The sequence below is a fragment of the Leuciscus leuciscus genome, assembly GCF_965113295.1.
Source record: "Leuciscus leuciscus genome assembly, chromosome: 5".
NCBI classification, from domain to species: domain Eukaryota; kingdom Metazoa; phylum Chordata; class Actinopteri; order Cypriniformes; family Leuciscidae; genus Leuciscus; species Leuciscus leuciscus.
Window position 1 is genome coordinate 41,388,501 of NC_138729.1, and position 13,395 is coordinate 41,401,895.

Sequence of the window (13,395 nt, forward strand, 5' to 3'; positions counted from 1 at the left end):
TTTTTATGAAAATGTATTAAAATGGATCTGATCAACTTAATAGCTTTTATGCCTTTATTATTTGATTTTCCATGTCCATGCAGCTGTCATAGTTAATGAAGCGCCATAAAGTCAATAAAGTGCTTTTATTAAAGTAAAAACAAATTTGTGTGTGTGTGTGTGTGTGTCAAACATACATCACAGTTTACAAATGCCTTCAGGATTTCTTCAACATGCTCAAACAGGATACTTTAAACTTGCATTTTGCAGCAATGACAATTAACCGAGAATCAACCCAACACTAACCCTGATCCGGTAAAGACCATTAAACATTTTGGCAATTAGTTAGTTAAGACTTATACCCAAATACCAAAAGTTAAATTAGGTTTTAAATAAAGAATGAAAATAACGATGTGTGGATAATTGCAGCCAGAACATTTGATTTATTCTAGGCTGTTATTAATTCAGAATAAGAATATAATCAGGAAACTAAAATCAATGTCTTGTTATTACAACATCCCTATTATAAATGCAAGATTGTGGCCTCAGATCCTTGTTTGCTAAAGGAAGAATAAAGCAATATAAATGTAAAAAAAAATGATGAGGTGACAGATATAGTTAAAATCAGTTCAAGCACACTGGTTCATACAAAAAGTAGTGAGAGAGATACTGCAAGCTGTAAGTCAATGTCTTTCGAGCCTCACAAGGCTTTAAAAACACTTACAGGAAGGAGTCAACAAAAGAACAATCAAGACAAAAAAAATAAAAAAAAATTCAACAAAATAAATAGCACTGTCAGCTACAAGAGGAAGGAACAGCATGAGATTCCCTAAAGATTCCCAAACAGAGCAGGGCAGGTTCTTCCACGTTTATCAGTTATCACCTTTCTCAGAACCTCAGTCAGCAAACAATGCTGTCCAACCGCACACATTTCCACGTCACCTTCCGAAACAATAACAGCTGGTTTTCTCGTCACACATTCCCCTAGTCCTTTAGTGTAGCATGAGGTTTGGTTGGTGCCAGAAAAAGTGACCCAGGACTGCCACATTCATGCTTTGCATTACAACATACTTTTGGCGATCCAAGCGGTTTTATTGTATCATTTTACAAATTAGGCAGACTAAAAGCTTGAGGCGTATTGGCTTACATCGGACAGCCCCTTTCGGGAATACTCCGGTCTGTATGAGTGCCTCTTACTCCAGCGAGGCACAATGGTGTGGATTTATTGCCTTTACAGTACAGATGCTTCAGTCAGAAGTGGTCTAATGACAAAAGCGCACGGGGGGTTAAGAATGGTACTGTCCTACTGCTTTGTGTAAAACATTCATTTCTTTCACTTTCCTTGGCTGTGTATAAAATGGTTTTAAAGAAACCAATGACTGGTGATCAGTTTAACCCTGAGATATAGTATTAATATAAACCTAAAGCTAATGTTAATGCAAAAAAAAACTTCCTTTCTATCAAAACAAACAAAAAATGTATCTAGTCATTACTGTCAAGATGTACAAACTCACATAGTTTCATGTTTGGACTGTCAAGGACATCACAACCTTTCTACCACATAATATTAAAAAAGCAGCACTGATTTCTTATAAAATACATCTTTAAACGAGGGAAAGAAAGCGGAAAGCATGAAAAAAATTTGCTTTTTTTTGGGATAAGGAAGCAGAACCTTACAGATGTCGGCTCCAAACTGAATAACTAAGTGTAGTCGTATGTCAGTGGCAACAGAGAGCTGCGTGAATCTGAAGAAAGGTATAAATAAAAAGGTTTTAATGGTTATGGCAATAACAGGAACTCCCTTTGTCTTTCCTTCCCTCATCTTACTCCGTCACTTTTCCATTAAGGAGAGTTGCAAAATCCTCTCTAATTCCTCCTCTTCTTCTTTCCTTCTCTTTTCTTCCTCCTCTTGTGCCCGGGCCGAAAGCTCCATGGCCAATCGCAGGTCAGTGTCGGGGCTGGAGGTGGAGACAGAGCTGGAGGTTGTGGTGTCACTGAGGTCTACTAACACTCCCTCAGACTCAGACCTGTGGTTATGTAACAGAACATAACAACACAATTTAAGAAAATGTACACAGGAATGAACAGAGCACTTAGAAAAATCACCCTACCTATACTTTTCTTCTGCTAACTAGACTACTGTTTACAATTTATTCCTGTGATGGCAAAGCTGAGTTTTCAGCATCATTACTCCAGTCTTCAGAGTCACATGATCATTTAGAATGCATTCTAATATGATGATTTGGTGCTCAAGAAACATGACTTATTATCAATGTTGAAAACAGTTGTGCCGCTTAATGTTTTTGTGAAAAAGTGTGACATGTTTCAGGATGTCAGAAATTATTTTTTTTTAGATAGAAAATATTTGTAACATCATAAAAGTATTGATTTATGTATTTCTTTAAAAAAAACCCCACCAACCTCAAAACTCTTGATCAGGGGTGCGTTTCCCGTACAACGACGTAACTCGCTGCTTGACTACCATAGTACAAAGCATCGTTGAAGAAATCAACTAGGTAGTCACAACTCACGACTGTTTCCCGAAACCGTATTGCCGTAAATTGGTCGTGCAACCACGTTGGTTTATGATGTCACGCGGGTGTTGGAGTTGAACTACTTTTAATGAATCTGTTTGATATCGAATTAATGCTAGATGTTTTGCTATAAATTACGGACATGGCATCTGAGGACTATTTATAATTTTTCTCAGTTATTTTGCTTTATTTCCAGATTCAATCATAGGCTCGTTCTTAAGTCCTAGTGCACATGCGCACTCTTCAAAAACGGTGCTTTAAATCTCTTGCCAAACTAAAAGAAAGCTAAATGACATTTGTATGTATTCTAAATTAAATAATAATAGATTGTACTGAATGTTAGCTTGCTTATTTTGCTCAAGATAAGGATTTATTCATGCAAACAAGAAACTATGCTTCTAACCTCAGGTCGAGAGCTGTCGTTCCAACCACACAACTTTGCAATGCTGTTTGCGAATGTTCGTTGGAACGATGGTTTCGAGAAACACAGACTCGTTGAACTATGCCGATAACGACAGAACTTGCGAACATAGTTGGCTAACGATGCTTTTGGGAAACGCACCCCTGTATGTGTAAATTACTGTGTAAATATGTGTTAACTCTATTTGCCCCAGAACAAAAGACTGGACATATAATGTAGAAATTACCCATCACTCAACCGGTTCATCATGGATTGTGTCGCCTGTCCATCAGAATCACTCAAAGTTTCCTGCAAAAAAGACCCACCAGACTGCATATTAGAGACAGACGACATCAAGAATTGTACAAAATACAGTCACAGGAAGCTTCCTGACCTGTGAATTAAGTGCACTGGACTCAAGCAGGCTCTGGTGAATGGCGTACTGGAGCAGCTCTTCATCATGGTGTACTGGGTTGTAATGGCGTGTGTTGGTGTGGCGGTAGCCTCCTCGGTGGTGATAGTGTGAAGGTGCCACGAACACAGACGGACACACCTCGAATTGAGCAGGTTCTGCAAGAGCAACTAAACAACATTTAGTGAAAAATACAACATGTTAGAACATTTCCCTGCTTGATCAATCCAGATAACTCATTCTTAATATGAGGTGAAGTGCTTGAAATGGTTTGTGATTGGTACAGTTTAAGGGATAGTTCACCCAAAAAATGTAAATTCCATCATCATTTACTCACCCTCAAGTTCTTGAAACCTGAATGAATTTTGTTCTTTTGTTGAACACAAAAGATGATAAGAATGTCAGTGACCAAACAGTTGATGAACCCCATTGACTTCCATAGTCAGTTTTTCATAGTCAATGGGGCCCATCAACTGTTAGGTTAAACATATTCTTCAAAATATCTTCTTTTGTGTTCAGCAGAAGAAAGAAATTCATATAGGTTTGGAACAACTTGAGGGTGAGTAAATGATGACAGAATGTTTGGTTGAACTATCCCTTTAAAAGTTATTCAAACAGACGAGGAATAAATCAATCTATTTCCAAACCTGAAGCCTGGTTGTCACACTTCTCTTCTGTAGGTGTGGGTGTAGAAGCTGATTGGTTGGTGTCCAGAGGCTCATCTGTACTGCACTTGTTGACGTTTCCAAACGTGATGCGGGCATTCAACACATGGAACAGTGGGATTTCTGTAGGAACACAACAGAAATAGAACCCATGATCTAGTTATATTGAAGCCATTCACACAAGCAATATACAAAATTTATATCTGTATTCTCTGTCTGACTACCAAAATTTAGGCAGAAATGTTTTACAAAGTTTTCTTTAAAGACAACCCCTACGTTCAGGCTTGAAACGTTAAAGCAGTCTTGAAAAATAGTTAGATTAGTTAATACTAAACCATCTTCCATACATAATTTGCAAACGTTTAGTTGACTTTTAAAAGTGTACTTGCAGTTTTGTTGCAGGTTAGATAAGTTAATATTCAAGCTGAAGCATAACATTACAAATGCAAATTTTATGCTGGACAGGGTTTAATTTCAGAACTGAGGAGTAGGGCTTTGTTCCTCTTTTTCATTCTTCCACTCACCGATCTTCACAGGAAAGCCAGGGGGAAACCTGAGGTTGATGAAGTCCTTGAGTCGGGCAAAGTGAGTGCTGGTGCGAGCCATCAGGTCAATGATGGGAGTGACCTGCTCCACCAGAGACAGAGGATGCTCCTCGCTCATCCACAGGGTGCCTTTAAACCTGAGAAAGGATCACAAAAACTCAAACCATTGCTTCAATTCAACACACACACACACACGAACTCAAAAGATTGAGGTCAGCAAGATTGTAATTTCACAATGTAACTTTTTCATCAAATAAATGCAGCCTTGGGTGAGCATTAGAGACTTTTTCTAAAATAAATTATACAGCAGAGTGTGCATATATAATTTATTTATTTTGTGTCAGCATATGTACTAAATAAATAAATATGCTTAAGAGTCAATAATTGGATCATAATTGCAGTGATTACCATGTTTCTAGCATGTTATATGTTTGGTAACAGTTCTTCTAACCCTGATTGATGGAGTGTACAGAGTGCTGGACTCTTGCACTGTCATTACAAGATCTTGACCAAAAATAGATGCACCTGGATCATTATTTCAGTGAGATATTATGATTCTAGCATGTTTTATGTTTGGCAACAGTTCTTCTAACCCTAATTGATGGTGTGTGTAGCTTTTCATTTCTTAAAGAGGTACATCGAATTTTGGTCAAGATCTTGTATTGACAATGCAAGAGTCCAGCACTCTGTAAAGACTCCTCCAGAACATCCCAAAGACTTTCAATGAAATTAAGGTCTGGATTGGTGCCAATTCATGTGTGAAAATGTCTTGTTTAAGAAATGAAAAGCTACACACACCATCAATTAGGGTCAGAAGAACTGTTGCCAAACATAAAATATGCTAGAATCATAATAATCACTGAAATAACGATCCAATCATTGACTCTTAAGCATTTGCCTATTTAAATCCAAACCGCAACCTTATATTTGGCTGGGCAGTGTATATGTATGTATATACATTTACATACACACACATTTTTTTTTTTTTTTTGAGGTTGAGTGAATGTCCTGTCTTACTTCTGTGTTCTGATGGTGAGCTCAAAGGGTCGACCAATATCTCTACCCTGCAGGTCGAAGTTGGGGTTAAAGTACTCCTCTGGAGTAATAGCTGTGGGGTTTGTGGCAGTGGCAAACTCCATAGTCATGTCCTGTAATCATACATGGAAACACAAAATACAGAATCCTTCCAGTTTTGTAAAATACAGTGGTCGCAAAAAACACTGGGAGACACTTAAAGTCACCATGAAATCAAAACTGACAATTCTTATTTCTTAATGAAATATTGCAGTATTTATTATCAATGTTTTCAAATGCACATCCTGTGTCCCCATCATCTTTAATCAAAATAACTCCTCTCTTGCAGCAATATCTCTTCTCTGATGATGTGTTTAATGTCGCGAGGGCGGGATAACCTGTCACTCACATGAGATCTTAGCAATAGCAAACCACAACCATCCAATCAATTTCCGATTGACAAAATCAAGTCTCGCTCTACATTTCGTCGTAACCATGTTGTTTACTCGGACATACATCACAATAGGGAAGAAAAGACTATCAGACCTTCTGTTTCACGTTGACTTTAAGCCACATGGAAATATAAATGTCACTGAATTAGATAAAGCATCAAACCAAGATATATTTTTTCAAAGAAAGATGGCACAAGCACACATTAAGCATAACAATCCACAAAAGGAAGTTTGTTAGGTTTCAAATTACAAATCAATAGATACTATTCAAAATATACACAAAGTATTTGGAACATGTTCATAGTTAATGTGATGAACTAGAGAAGAAAGGATTCATAGACCCACTAAAAATCACCTTGAGACCTGTTGATTAAAACTCATTTCTAAAATGTCTTAGAATTATTAAGTTATTTCGGAGAAAATGACACTTGGTTTGATATTTTGCATCCAATTTAATGACAGACATACATTCTTAAGTGTGGCTGAAGAGTCTAAACAGTTAAGAAGAAAATAAATTCAGTGTCTGCTTCGTGTGCTCGTCTTACCCCTTGAGCACCGATCTGTTGTTCTACGGTGCCGAGTAAAGATTCCAGAACATTCCTTTCACCTGTAGAGATCAAAAGCATCAGAAATTGATATTAATCAGTTAACATAACAGAGAACTGCAGGGAACAGCCTATTGACTCTTTACCACCGACAGGGTGCTGGATCCCAATGTGGAACAATTCCATGTGCTTTCATTGGCGGAAAAGCAATTACAGGCTTCAAACTGATCCCTACAACCTGAAACTGATAATGTCAGAGGCCAGGGGACTAGATCTAGATTAGACTGCTCCTCAAATCGGTTTACAGCGGAAACACAAATGCGGTGATAGTCGCGTGTTCAAATGACAGACATTTTGTTAAAATGTTTGTCACTCCGCACAGCTGCTCCACTTAATTTTCTCTGTCCGTCTATTCAATATGTGTAAATTGATTGTTATAACTTTAGCACATTCCATCAAAAGCAGCTTGTGATTGCATAAACACGCTGAATCAAAATACTTTACGTTACACTGGTTAAACAAAGACTGTGGTGTGCTAGATTGTTTGTGTGCTGGTTATGTACTCTAATAACATCAATTAAGTCACAGTTCATGTGGAAACATAGGTCGGTTTTGAGAGAGATTAGCAGTTTCCCGGTCGAGCATCAACACCATTTTGGTGGAAAAGGGGTATGATATATATAGTGTAAATCTTAAAGTGGGTTAATTACTTTTTATCCTGGCCTTCTCCTCGTCTGTGAGGTGCTCCGTCCTGGTGCGAATCACAACGTTCACATTGTTCACTGAAAAAACCTGCCAAAAGCAGCATCATCACCCACAGGACAAAGACTGCCTTATTCTATAACTCACTACTCTAAAAAGAGAGTCTGATGTTTCTGAAGATTAACACTTTGGAGTATCTGTAATTCTAAAAGAGCAAATTTTCTCCTTCCAATGATTCTTAATGGTATTATAGCTCATAAACGGCTGGTTGATGGCTCACCTTGGCTTCAAATCCATTTACTACTTCTGTTCTGTCTGACCTCCATCCCCAGATACCGGATTTAGACCTGAGCACAGAATTAATGTTTTAATAGCATCTTTGATTTAAACTTCAGCAACAAAAATGGTGTTAAGAGTTCAATTTCAATTAATTAAATCAGTTTGAGTCAATGTTCAAAAATATTCAATTATTCAATCCATATATTTTCATATACACTATTGTTAAAAAGTTTGGGGTCAGTAAGATTTTAATTGAATGAAATTAACACTTTTTTCCAGCAAGGATGCATTAAATTGCTTTTAAAAAAATTACAGTAAAGACACTAACAATGTTACAAAAACATTTCTTCTGAACATCTGATTCATCAAATAATCTTGAAAAACATGATGATTTGACCAAAAATATTAAGCAGCACAACTGTTTTCAACATTGATAATAATAAGAAATGTTTCCTGAGCACTAAATCAGCATATTAGATTGATTTCTGAAGGATCATGTGACACTAAAGACTGGAGTAATGATGTTGAAAATTCAGCTTTGCCATCACAGGAAAGTAGAAAACAGTTACATAAAAAAAAATAGAAAGCAGTTATTTTACAATGTAATAATATTTCACAATATTACGGTTTTTACTGTATTTCGAATAAATGCAGCATTGGTGAGCAGAAGAGACTTCTTTCAAAAACATTAAAAAGTCTAACTGACCCTAATCTTTTGAACAGCAGTACATTTATTAAAAGTTGATAGTATATACGTGGCCATACCTCTCAAACGCAATGTCCCTTGTGTCCAGATATGTGTTAACAATAGGTGTTGTCAGCCTCTTGGCAACTTCCTGTTCAGCGGGCTGCATGGAGTCCAGAGTGACATCCTCGATCTCGCGGGAGAGATCAAAGCGCTCCGTGTCCACCACCTCGTCCTCGTGATTAACTTCCATCAGCTCAGTGCAGTTGTCTGTGAGAACACACGTTACTGATCAATCACAAATAAACATCAGGCATATTATTCATCCTCATGCAAAGTTCACTGGTGAACATACAAATGTGAACTTCGTGTAGGCTTCAGAAGAATTCACAGCACATTTGCTAGAGCCCCACCACCAAATTAATGTGTAAACTACAGATGGGTGAACTAGACTAGACAGTCAGAGAGAATAACTAACTCTCTTCTCTGAAGATATAGCTTCTTCTTCCTCTGATCCAGGTCATGTTGTCAAAGCCCAGCAGGGTGGTGTCCACTCTCAGACAGGCCCCACTCTTCCAGATTCTGCACACGTCGCTGGGACACACGCGGGATACCAGAGGAACTGGAGTGAGAAAGAAGCACAAGATGAGGATCATTCAACGTCCTAGAAAAAAAGTCATAAGGATTCATGAGAGGAGAGAAAAAAAATAAAAAAAAATAGAAAAGAGCACTTACTCCAGCTAGTAAACTCCCACTTCATCTCCATGTAGAAATCTGGAGACTGGGATAAAAAGAGGTTCATTACACTTCAGGCCCTTTCACATGACTTACATCAGGGCTTTTTTAAACGTACTAAATTTAGGACTAAATTTAGGTAAGGCGGATTCTGGGTCTTAGCTCTAGTTTATGATAGACATTTTGTAAGATTTATATTCTAATTGCTGAACACATGCATAACACTCTTGGCAGAGGCGTTATTCAGCCTTAGGGTGGAGTTCTAATGTTGATTGACAAGCTTTAAGTACACATGACACACGTATAGAATGCTATCTTAGTATTGACTTAACGTATTATTTATTGCCTCGGAATGTTGGAAGTGGAGGAATTCCGGTGAGGAAAACAAAGTCATGTCTATTCTCAGAACAAACTTTAAACAAACACAGCAGAACTATATAAAGGCTATTTATATGAGCATGTTTAAACTACAGGATTTATACTTTCATTAATTTGACATGCTACTCCACATAGGACGAACAGAAAAGCCAACTAGTTACTGACCTGATGCAGACTAATATACATATAGCTAAAGCTGATTGATATCGTCTTAGTCTGGAGCGAGGTTACGTAAGGGCTCTCTATTAGAGCGCGCCACAGTTCCATTTTTCAGCACAGATTTACATTGGAAACTTGTTGGGCGCTGTAGAGCTGTGCAGAGGTCAGGCACTCTCTGCCCAGCTTAGTATCATAATACATTACTGCTGAAGCTATACGTTCAAATTTAATACATCCTGCTCACTTTATGACTAAAAATAGTCTAGAAAATCCCAAAAATATTTGTTGCAGATAATGCAGAATGCTTAACACATTTACAATTTATTATTGAGCTAGTTTCTATGTCCTTACAGACGAGCCACGGCTGGCTTCAACAAAAGCGTCATGTGTCACTGCCATATAAAAAGTGTTGCAAATAGCACCACAGAAGGGGAATTTTATGAGGTTGTTCGGTAGCATGAAAGCATATGCAGTGCACAGTGAAAAGTGAAAGCAAAAGTTACAATATTTGAGCTTAGAAAATGCCTGTGCCAAATGAAAAAAGTCTGATTGCTGAAAGAATAAAACAATATGCCTTTGATGTTAACACGCAGAAAGGGTTTTGTAATGGCCATGTAGCTAAACCAATGGCAAAAGCATAATATCATTTACACACTACCATTCAAAAACTTGGGGTCAGAGTCAGTAAGATTTGTTTTAGGAAATTGCATTAAATTGATAAAACTTGACCGCTTATATTAAAGGGATGGTTCGGAGTAAAATCAACCTAGGGTCCTTTGCACCATGACCTCGAGCCAAACACCCCCCAAGAAGCCTTTTTTCCCTTGGTCGAACATTATTAAAGTTAGAGCTTATTTAGAGATATCAATCGGATGGCTTATAGCAGGCGCTAATGAATCCTATGATGTATCTCGTAAATTACCCCACTAATAATGCCCAGAATTGTACCAAACTTCTACAGTAGTACAAATAGGTTCTGTACTCATAAAACGAGGCATTGGAAAGTTTGTGAGTACAGTTTTAAATAACACTTGCCTTACGGCTCATGCTACTGCTAACCCGGACGTCGACGTCACTTCAGTAATTTGGGAAAAGCACGTAAAAGTCCTGGCAGAAAGCGATGCATAAGGATATAGTGTAACGACGCCCAGTTCCAGGAATGCACTAATATTTTGTTGGTAGTACCAGTTTGCAACAATTATTAGTTAACACTAAGTTGTTAACACATCGGAAAAAATAATAATTTGGCGTTACACTACATCCTTATGCATCGCTTTCTAATCCATTAAATTCACAAAAATAATAAACAGGATCAAATGACAGACGCACCTCTCGGATCTTGCACAGTAGCTCTGGAACGCCACCCAGCGCAGTGGAGGCTTTGACAAAATCTCGCCGCTGGAGCACCAGCTGCACCATCTCAGGATCTCCTGTGCTAACCGCTTCCTGCAGCACTGTACAGACAACAAGATATATGACCTATTTATGCTTACCCAAGGATATATACTTCTAATGGAAAGGTAAACATACTAGTCTAGCACTACTATACAGTGCACTATAAATCACATATGACAAAAATGACTAATGACCAGTAAGGAAGTGATTATTAGAGTATATCTAATGCTTGCTGCATCTCGGAAAAGCTGAAACAGAGGTACTAAACACTTTCACTGGCTGGAAAACCCACTGATGACACAAGCCGAGGAAGTGGTGGTGGTAATAGTTCTAATGGCATTCTTGTGAGAGCCAATGCTGTTTACTTTGAAGACTGCTATGTCTTCAAACGGCTATGGCTTCATTCTCACCTGTCCAATGTTTGGCATTTTCTTTGGAAACATCCGCGCCGTGTCTGAGCAGCACTCTCACGGACTCCAAGTGCCCAAGTGAGACGGCCAGGTGCAGAGGGGTCCGGCCCCGGGGATCAACCTCTTCAATGTAACTCTGAAAGCAGTGTAAACACAGATGGTTCATATCTTATGGAGGAAACTGAAAAGGGTCAAAAATCATAAGCATTGCTGCATGGCTTATGGGTGGGGAGAACGCAACTGTAATTAACCAGAATATTAGACCCTCTTCCTGTGAAACGATGTCATGATGTCGGATTTATCTGTCACCTACAGCATGGGGTTTTCAATCTTTTAGATGCCACATACAGTGGGGAAAATATTTATTTGATCTCCTGCTGATTTTGTGCATTTGCCCACTTACAAAGAAATGAAGGGTCTATAATTTTTATGGTAGGTTTATTTTAACGGATAGAGACAGAATATCAAAAAAAAAATCCACAAAAAACACATTATATAAAGGTCTACAATCTGGTCCCTGACGTGTGACAGCTCTTTGGTCTTGCCCATGGTGGTGGAGGAGAGGTTGGAATTGAAGATACAGATTCTGTGGACAGGTGTCCACTGACATTAGGACATTAGGGGTACGTTCTTAAAGTGACACTGTGACAGGGCTAATCTGTGTTCCACATGGGCACATAACCAATCTGTGGGAGGCAGAATTCTTGCTGGTTGGTAGGGGACAAAATACTTATTTCACTCGATCAAATGCTAATCAATTTAATTACAACCTTTATATAATGTGTTTTTCTGGATTTTTTGGTTGATATTCTGTCTCTATCCATTAAAATAAACCTACAATAAAAATTATAGACCCTTCATTTCTTTGTAAGTGGGCAAACTTACAAAATCAGCAGGGGATCAAATATTGTTATTATTTTCCCCACTGTACCCACAAATATGATCATCCTCACGTGAGGGACCACCCATCATAAAATTTAAAATCCATCTATGTATTTAAATGTATAAAGACCCCATTTATACTGTGAAAAATGAATGTTATATGTAAAATATTATTTAGTTTCGTTAGTTTTTTCTACCAACTGCAGTACTCTTAGAGTTATTAATTATTATCAAATGTTTTATCTTATTTTTACATTGAATTTCTCTAAAGTTTTCCACGGAACTCAATTTAAAAAGCACAACTATAGCATGGTGCAGTACAATGAATCTCTACTGTTATTAAGATGAGCTCACCAGCTCTCCAGTGCAATGCAAAACAGCAGGGCTGTGGCTAACAAGTGGATTGCAAGCTGATGAAGCATTTTGCAGTAAGATCCAATAATGCACCAAGTCCAATTTCATTAGATTATTAAATACATGACAAGTATGTCATGACATCCACAGGAGGAAGAAATCTCTCAGCGGTCAAATCATTGATTCATTTGACCATTAGCTTCATAGAGTGTACAGACATCAGCAGTATTTGCGGATCTCTAACACATACCGTCTGTAGCTCTTTTTCCAGCTTCCTGTAATCATTCTCCCACACCAGGATATGCAGTGGAAACCTGAGGCTGAAATCCTCGACGCTGGCAGCGGTGGCGGATAACATTCTGGCTCGAACAAACTCTCCGTGCCTCAGCCTCCGAAATCAAGAGCCAGCCTTCGAGCTAGCTACTGTCATGAACCATCAAATCTCTTCATGCGTTTAATCCATTTAATCCATAAATATACAGAGACTCTGGCTATTAAACAGATGAAGACGCCTAAGCAAAGGAGACACCGAAAACGCAACCAACTTTTTTCAAAATAAACTTTTGAAAAACAAGGAAGTGGCAGGTTGAAACTATTTGGGTAGGGGTGTATCCAGTCATTTGAAAAACTGTTCCCCCAAACCTTTTTACATTTAGTTGTATTTATAAATAATGTTCTCAACATAAAATGGTCGATAAGAGCCTAATTAGCTATATATGCTCTGTCACAAAATCGTAAAGGATAAATTATTATTTTTTCTAAATAAAATTGACAAGCCCAACGCCAGACTAAACCATTCCATATGAAGGAGGGGTGGTCGTGTTATAAAATATGGCTAAATTCTGTTAAGTCAGCGAGTGAATTTTGCGT

The 13,395-nt window shown here is 38.0% G+C and overlaps 1 protein-coding gene across 2 annotated transcripts; it reads right to left on the bottom strand.

The window, feature by feature from the left end:
- Nucleotides 1-111: 111 nt before the first annotated feature.
- ankrd13a (ankyrin repeat domain 13A) lies at nt 112-13,361 on the bottom strand. Of its 2 annotated transcripts, none has more exons than XM_082170307.1 (15): nt 12,776-13,361; nt 11,290-11,425; nt 10,814-10,938; nt 8,948-8,993; nt 8,691-8,834; nt 8,293-8,482; nt 7,529-7,595; nt 7,257-7,338; nt 6,547-6,608; nt 5,553-5,683; nt 4,515-4,672; nt 3,973-4,113; nt 3,308-3,483; nt 3,161-3,222; nt 112-2,006 (listed from the first exon to the last, which is right to left on the bottom strand). In XM_082170307.1, exons 1-15 carry the CDS (start codon nt 12,881-12,883, stop codon nt 1,811-1,813), a joined length of 1,824 nt encoding a protein of 607 aa, XP_082026433.1. In that variant the 5' UTR covers nt 12,884-13,361; the 3' UTR covers nt 112-1,810. The 2 variants fall into 2 exon arrangements, with proteins under 2 accessions (XP_082026433.1, XP_082026432.1); XM_082170306.1 differs by having other exon boundaries at nt 3,308-3,495; nt 12,776-13,360.
- Between the last annotated feature and the right edge of the window lie 34 nt (nt 13,362-13,395).

Excerpts from the sequence above, each read along its gene's own strand:
- ankrd13a (XM_082170306.1), bottom strand. The coding sequence starts at position 12,883 with ATGTTATCCGCCACCGCTGCCAGCGTCGAGGATTTCAGCCTCAGGTTT. Across the intron at positions 5,684-6,546 it reads AACAGATCGGTGCTCAAGGG|GACATGACTATGGAGTTTGC; the intron begins GTAAGACGAGCA and ends GTATGATTACAG. Across the intron at positions 3,496-3,972 it reads GTGTGACAACCAGGCTTCAG|TTGCTCTTGCAGAACCTGCT; the intron begins GTTTGGAAATAG and ends AATGTTGTTTAG.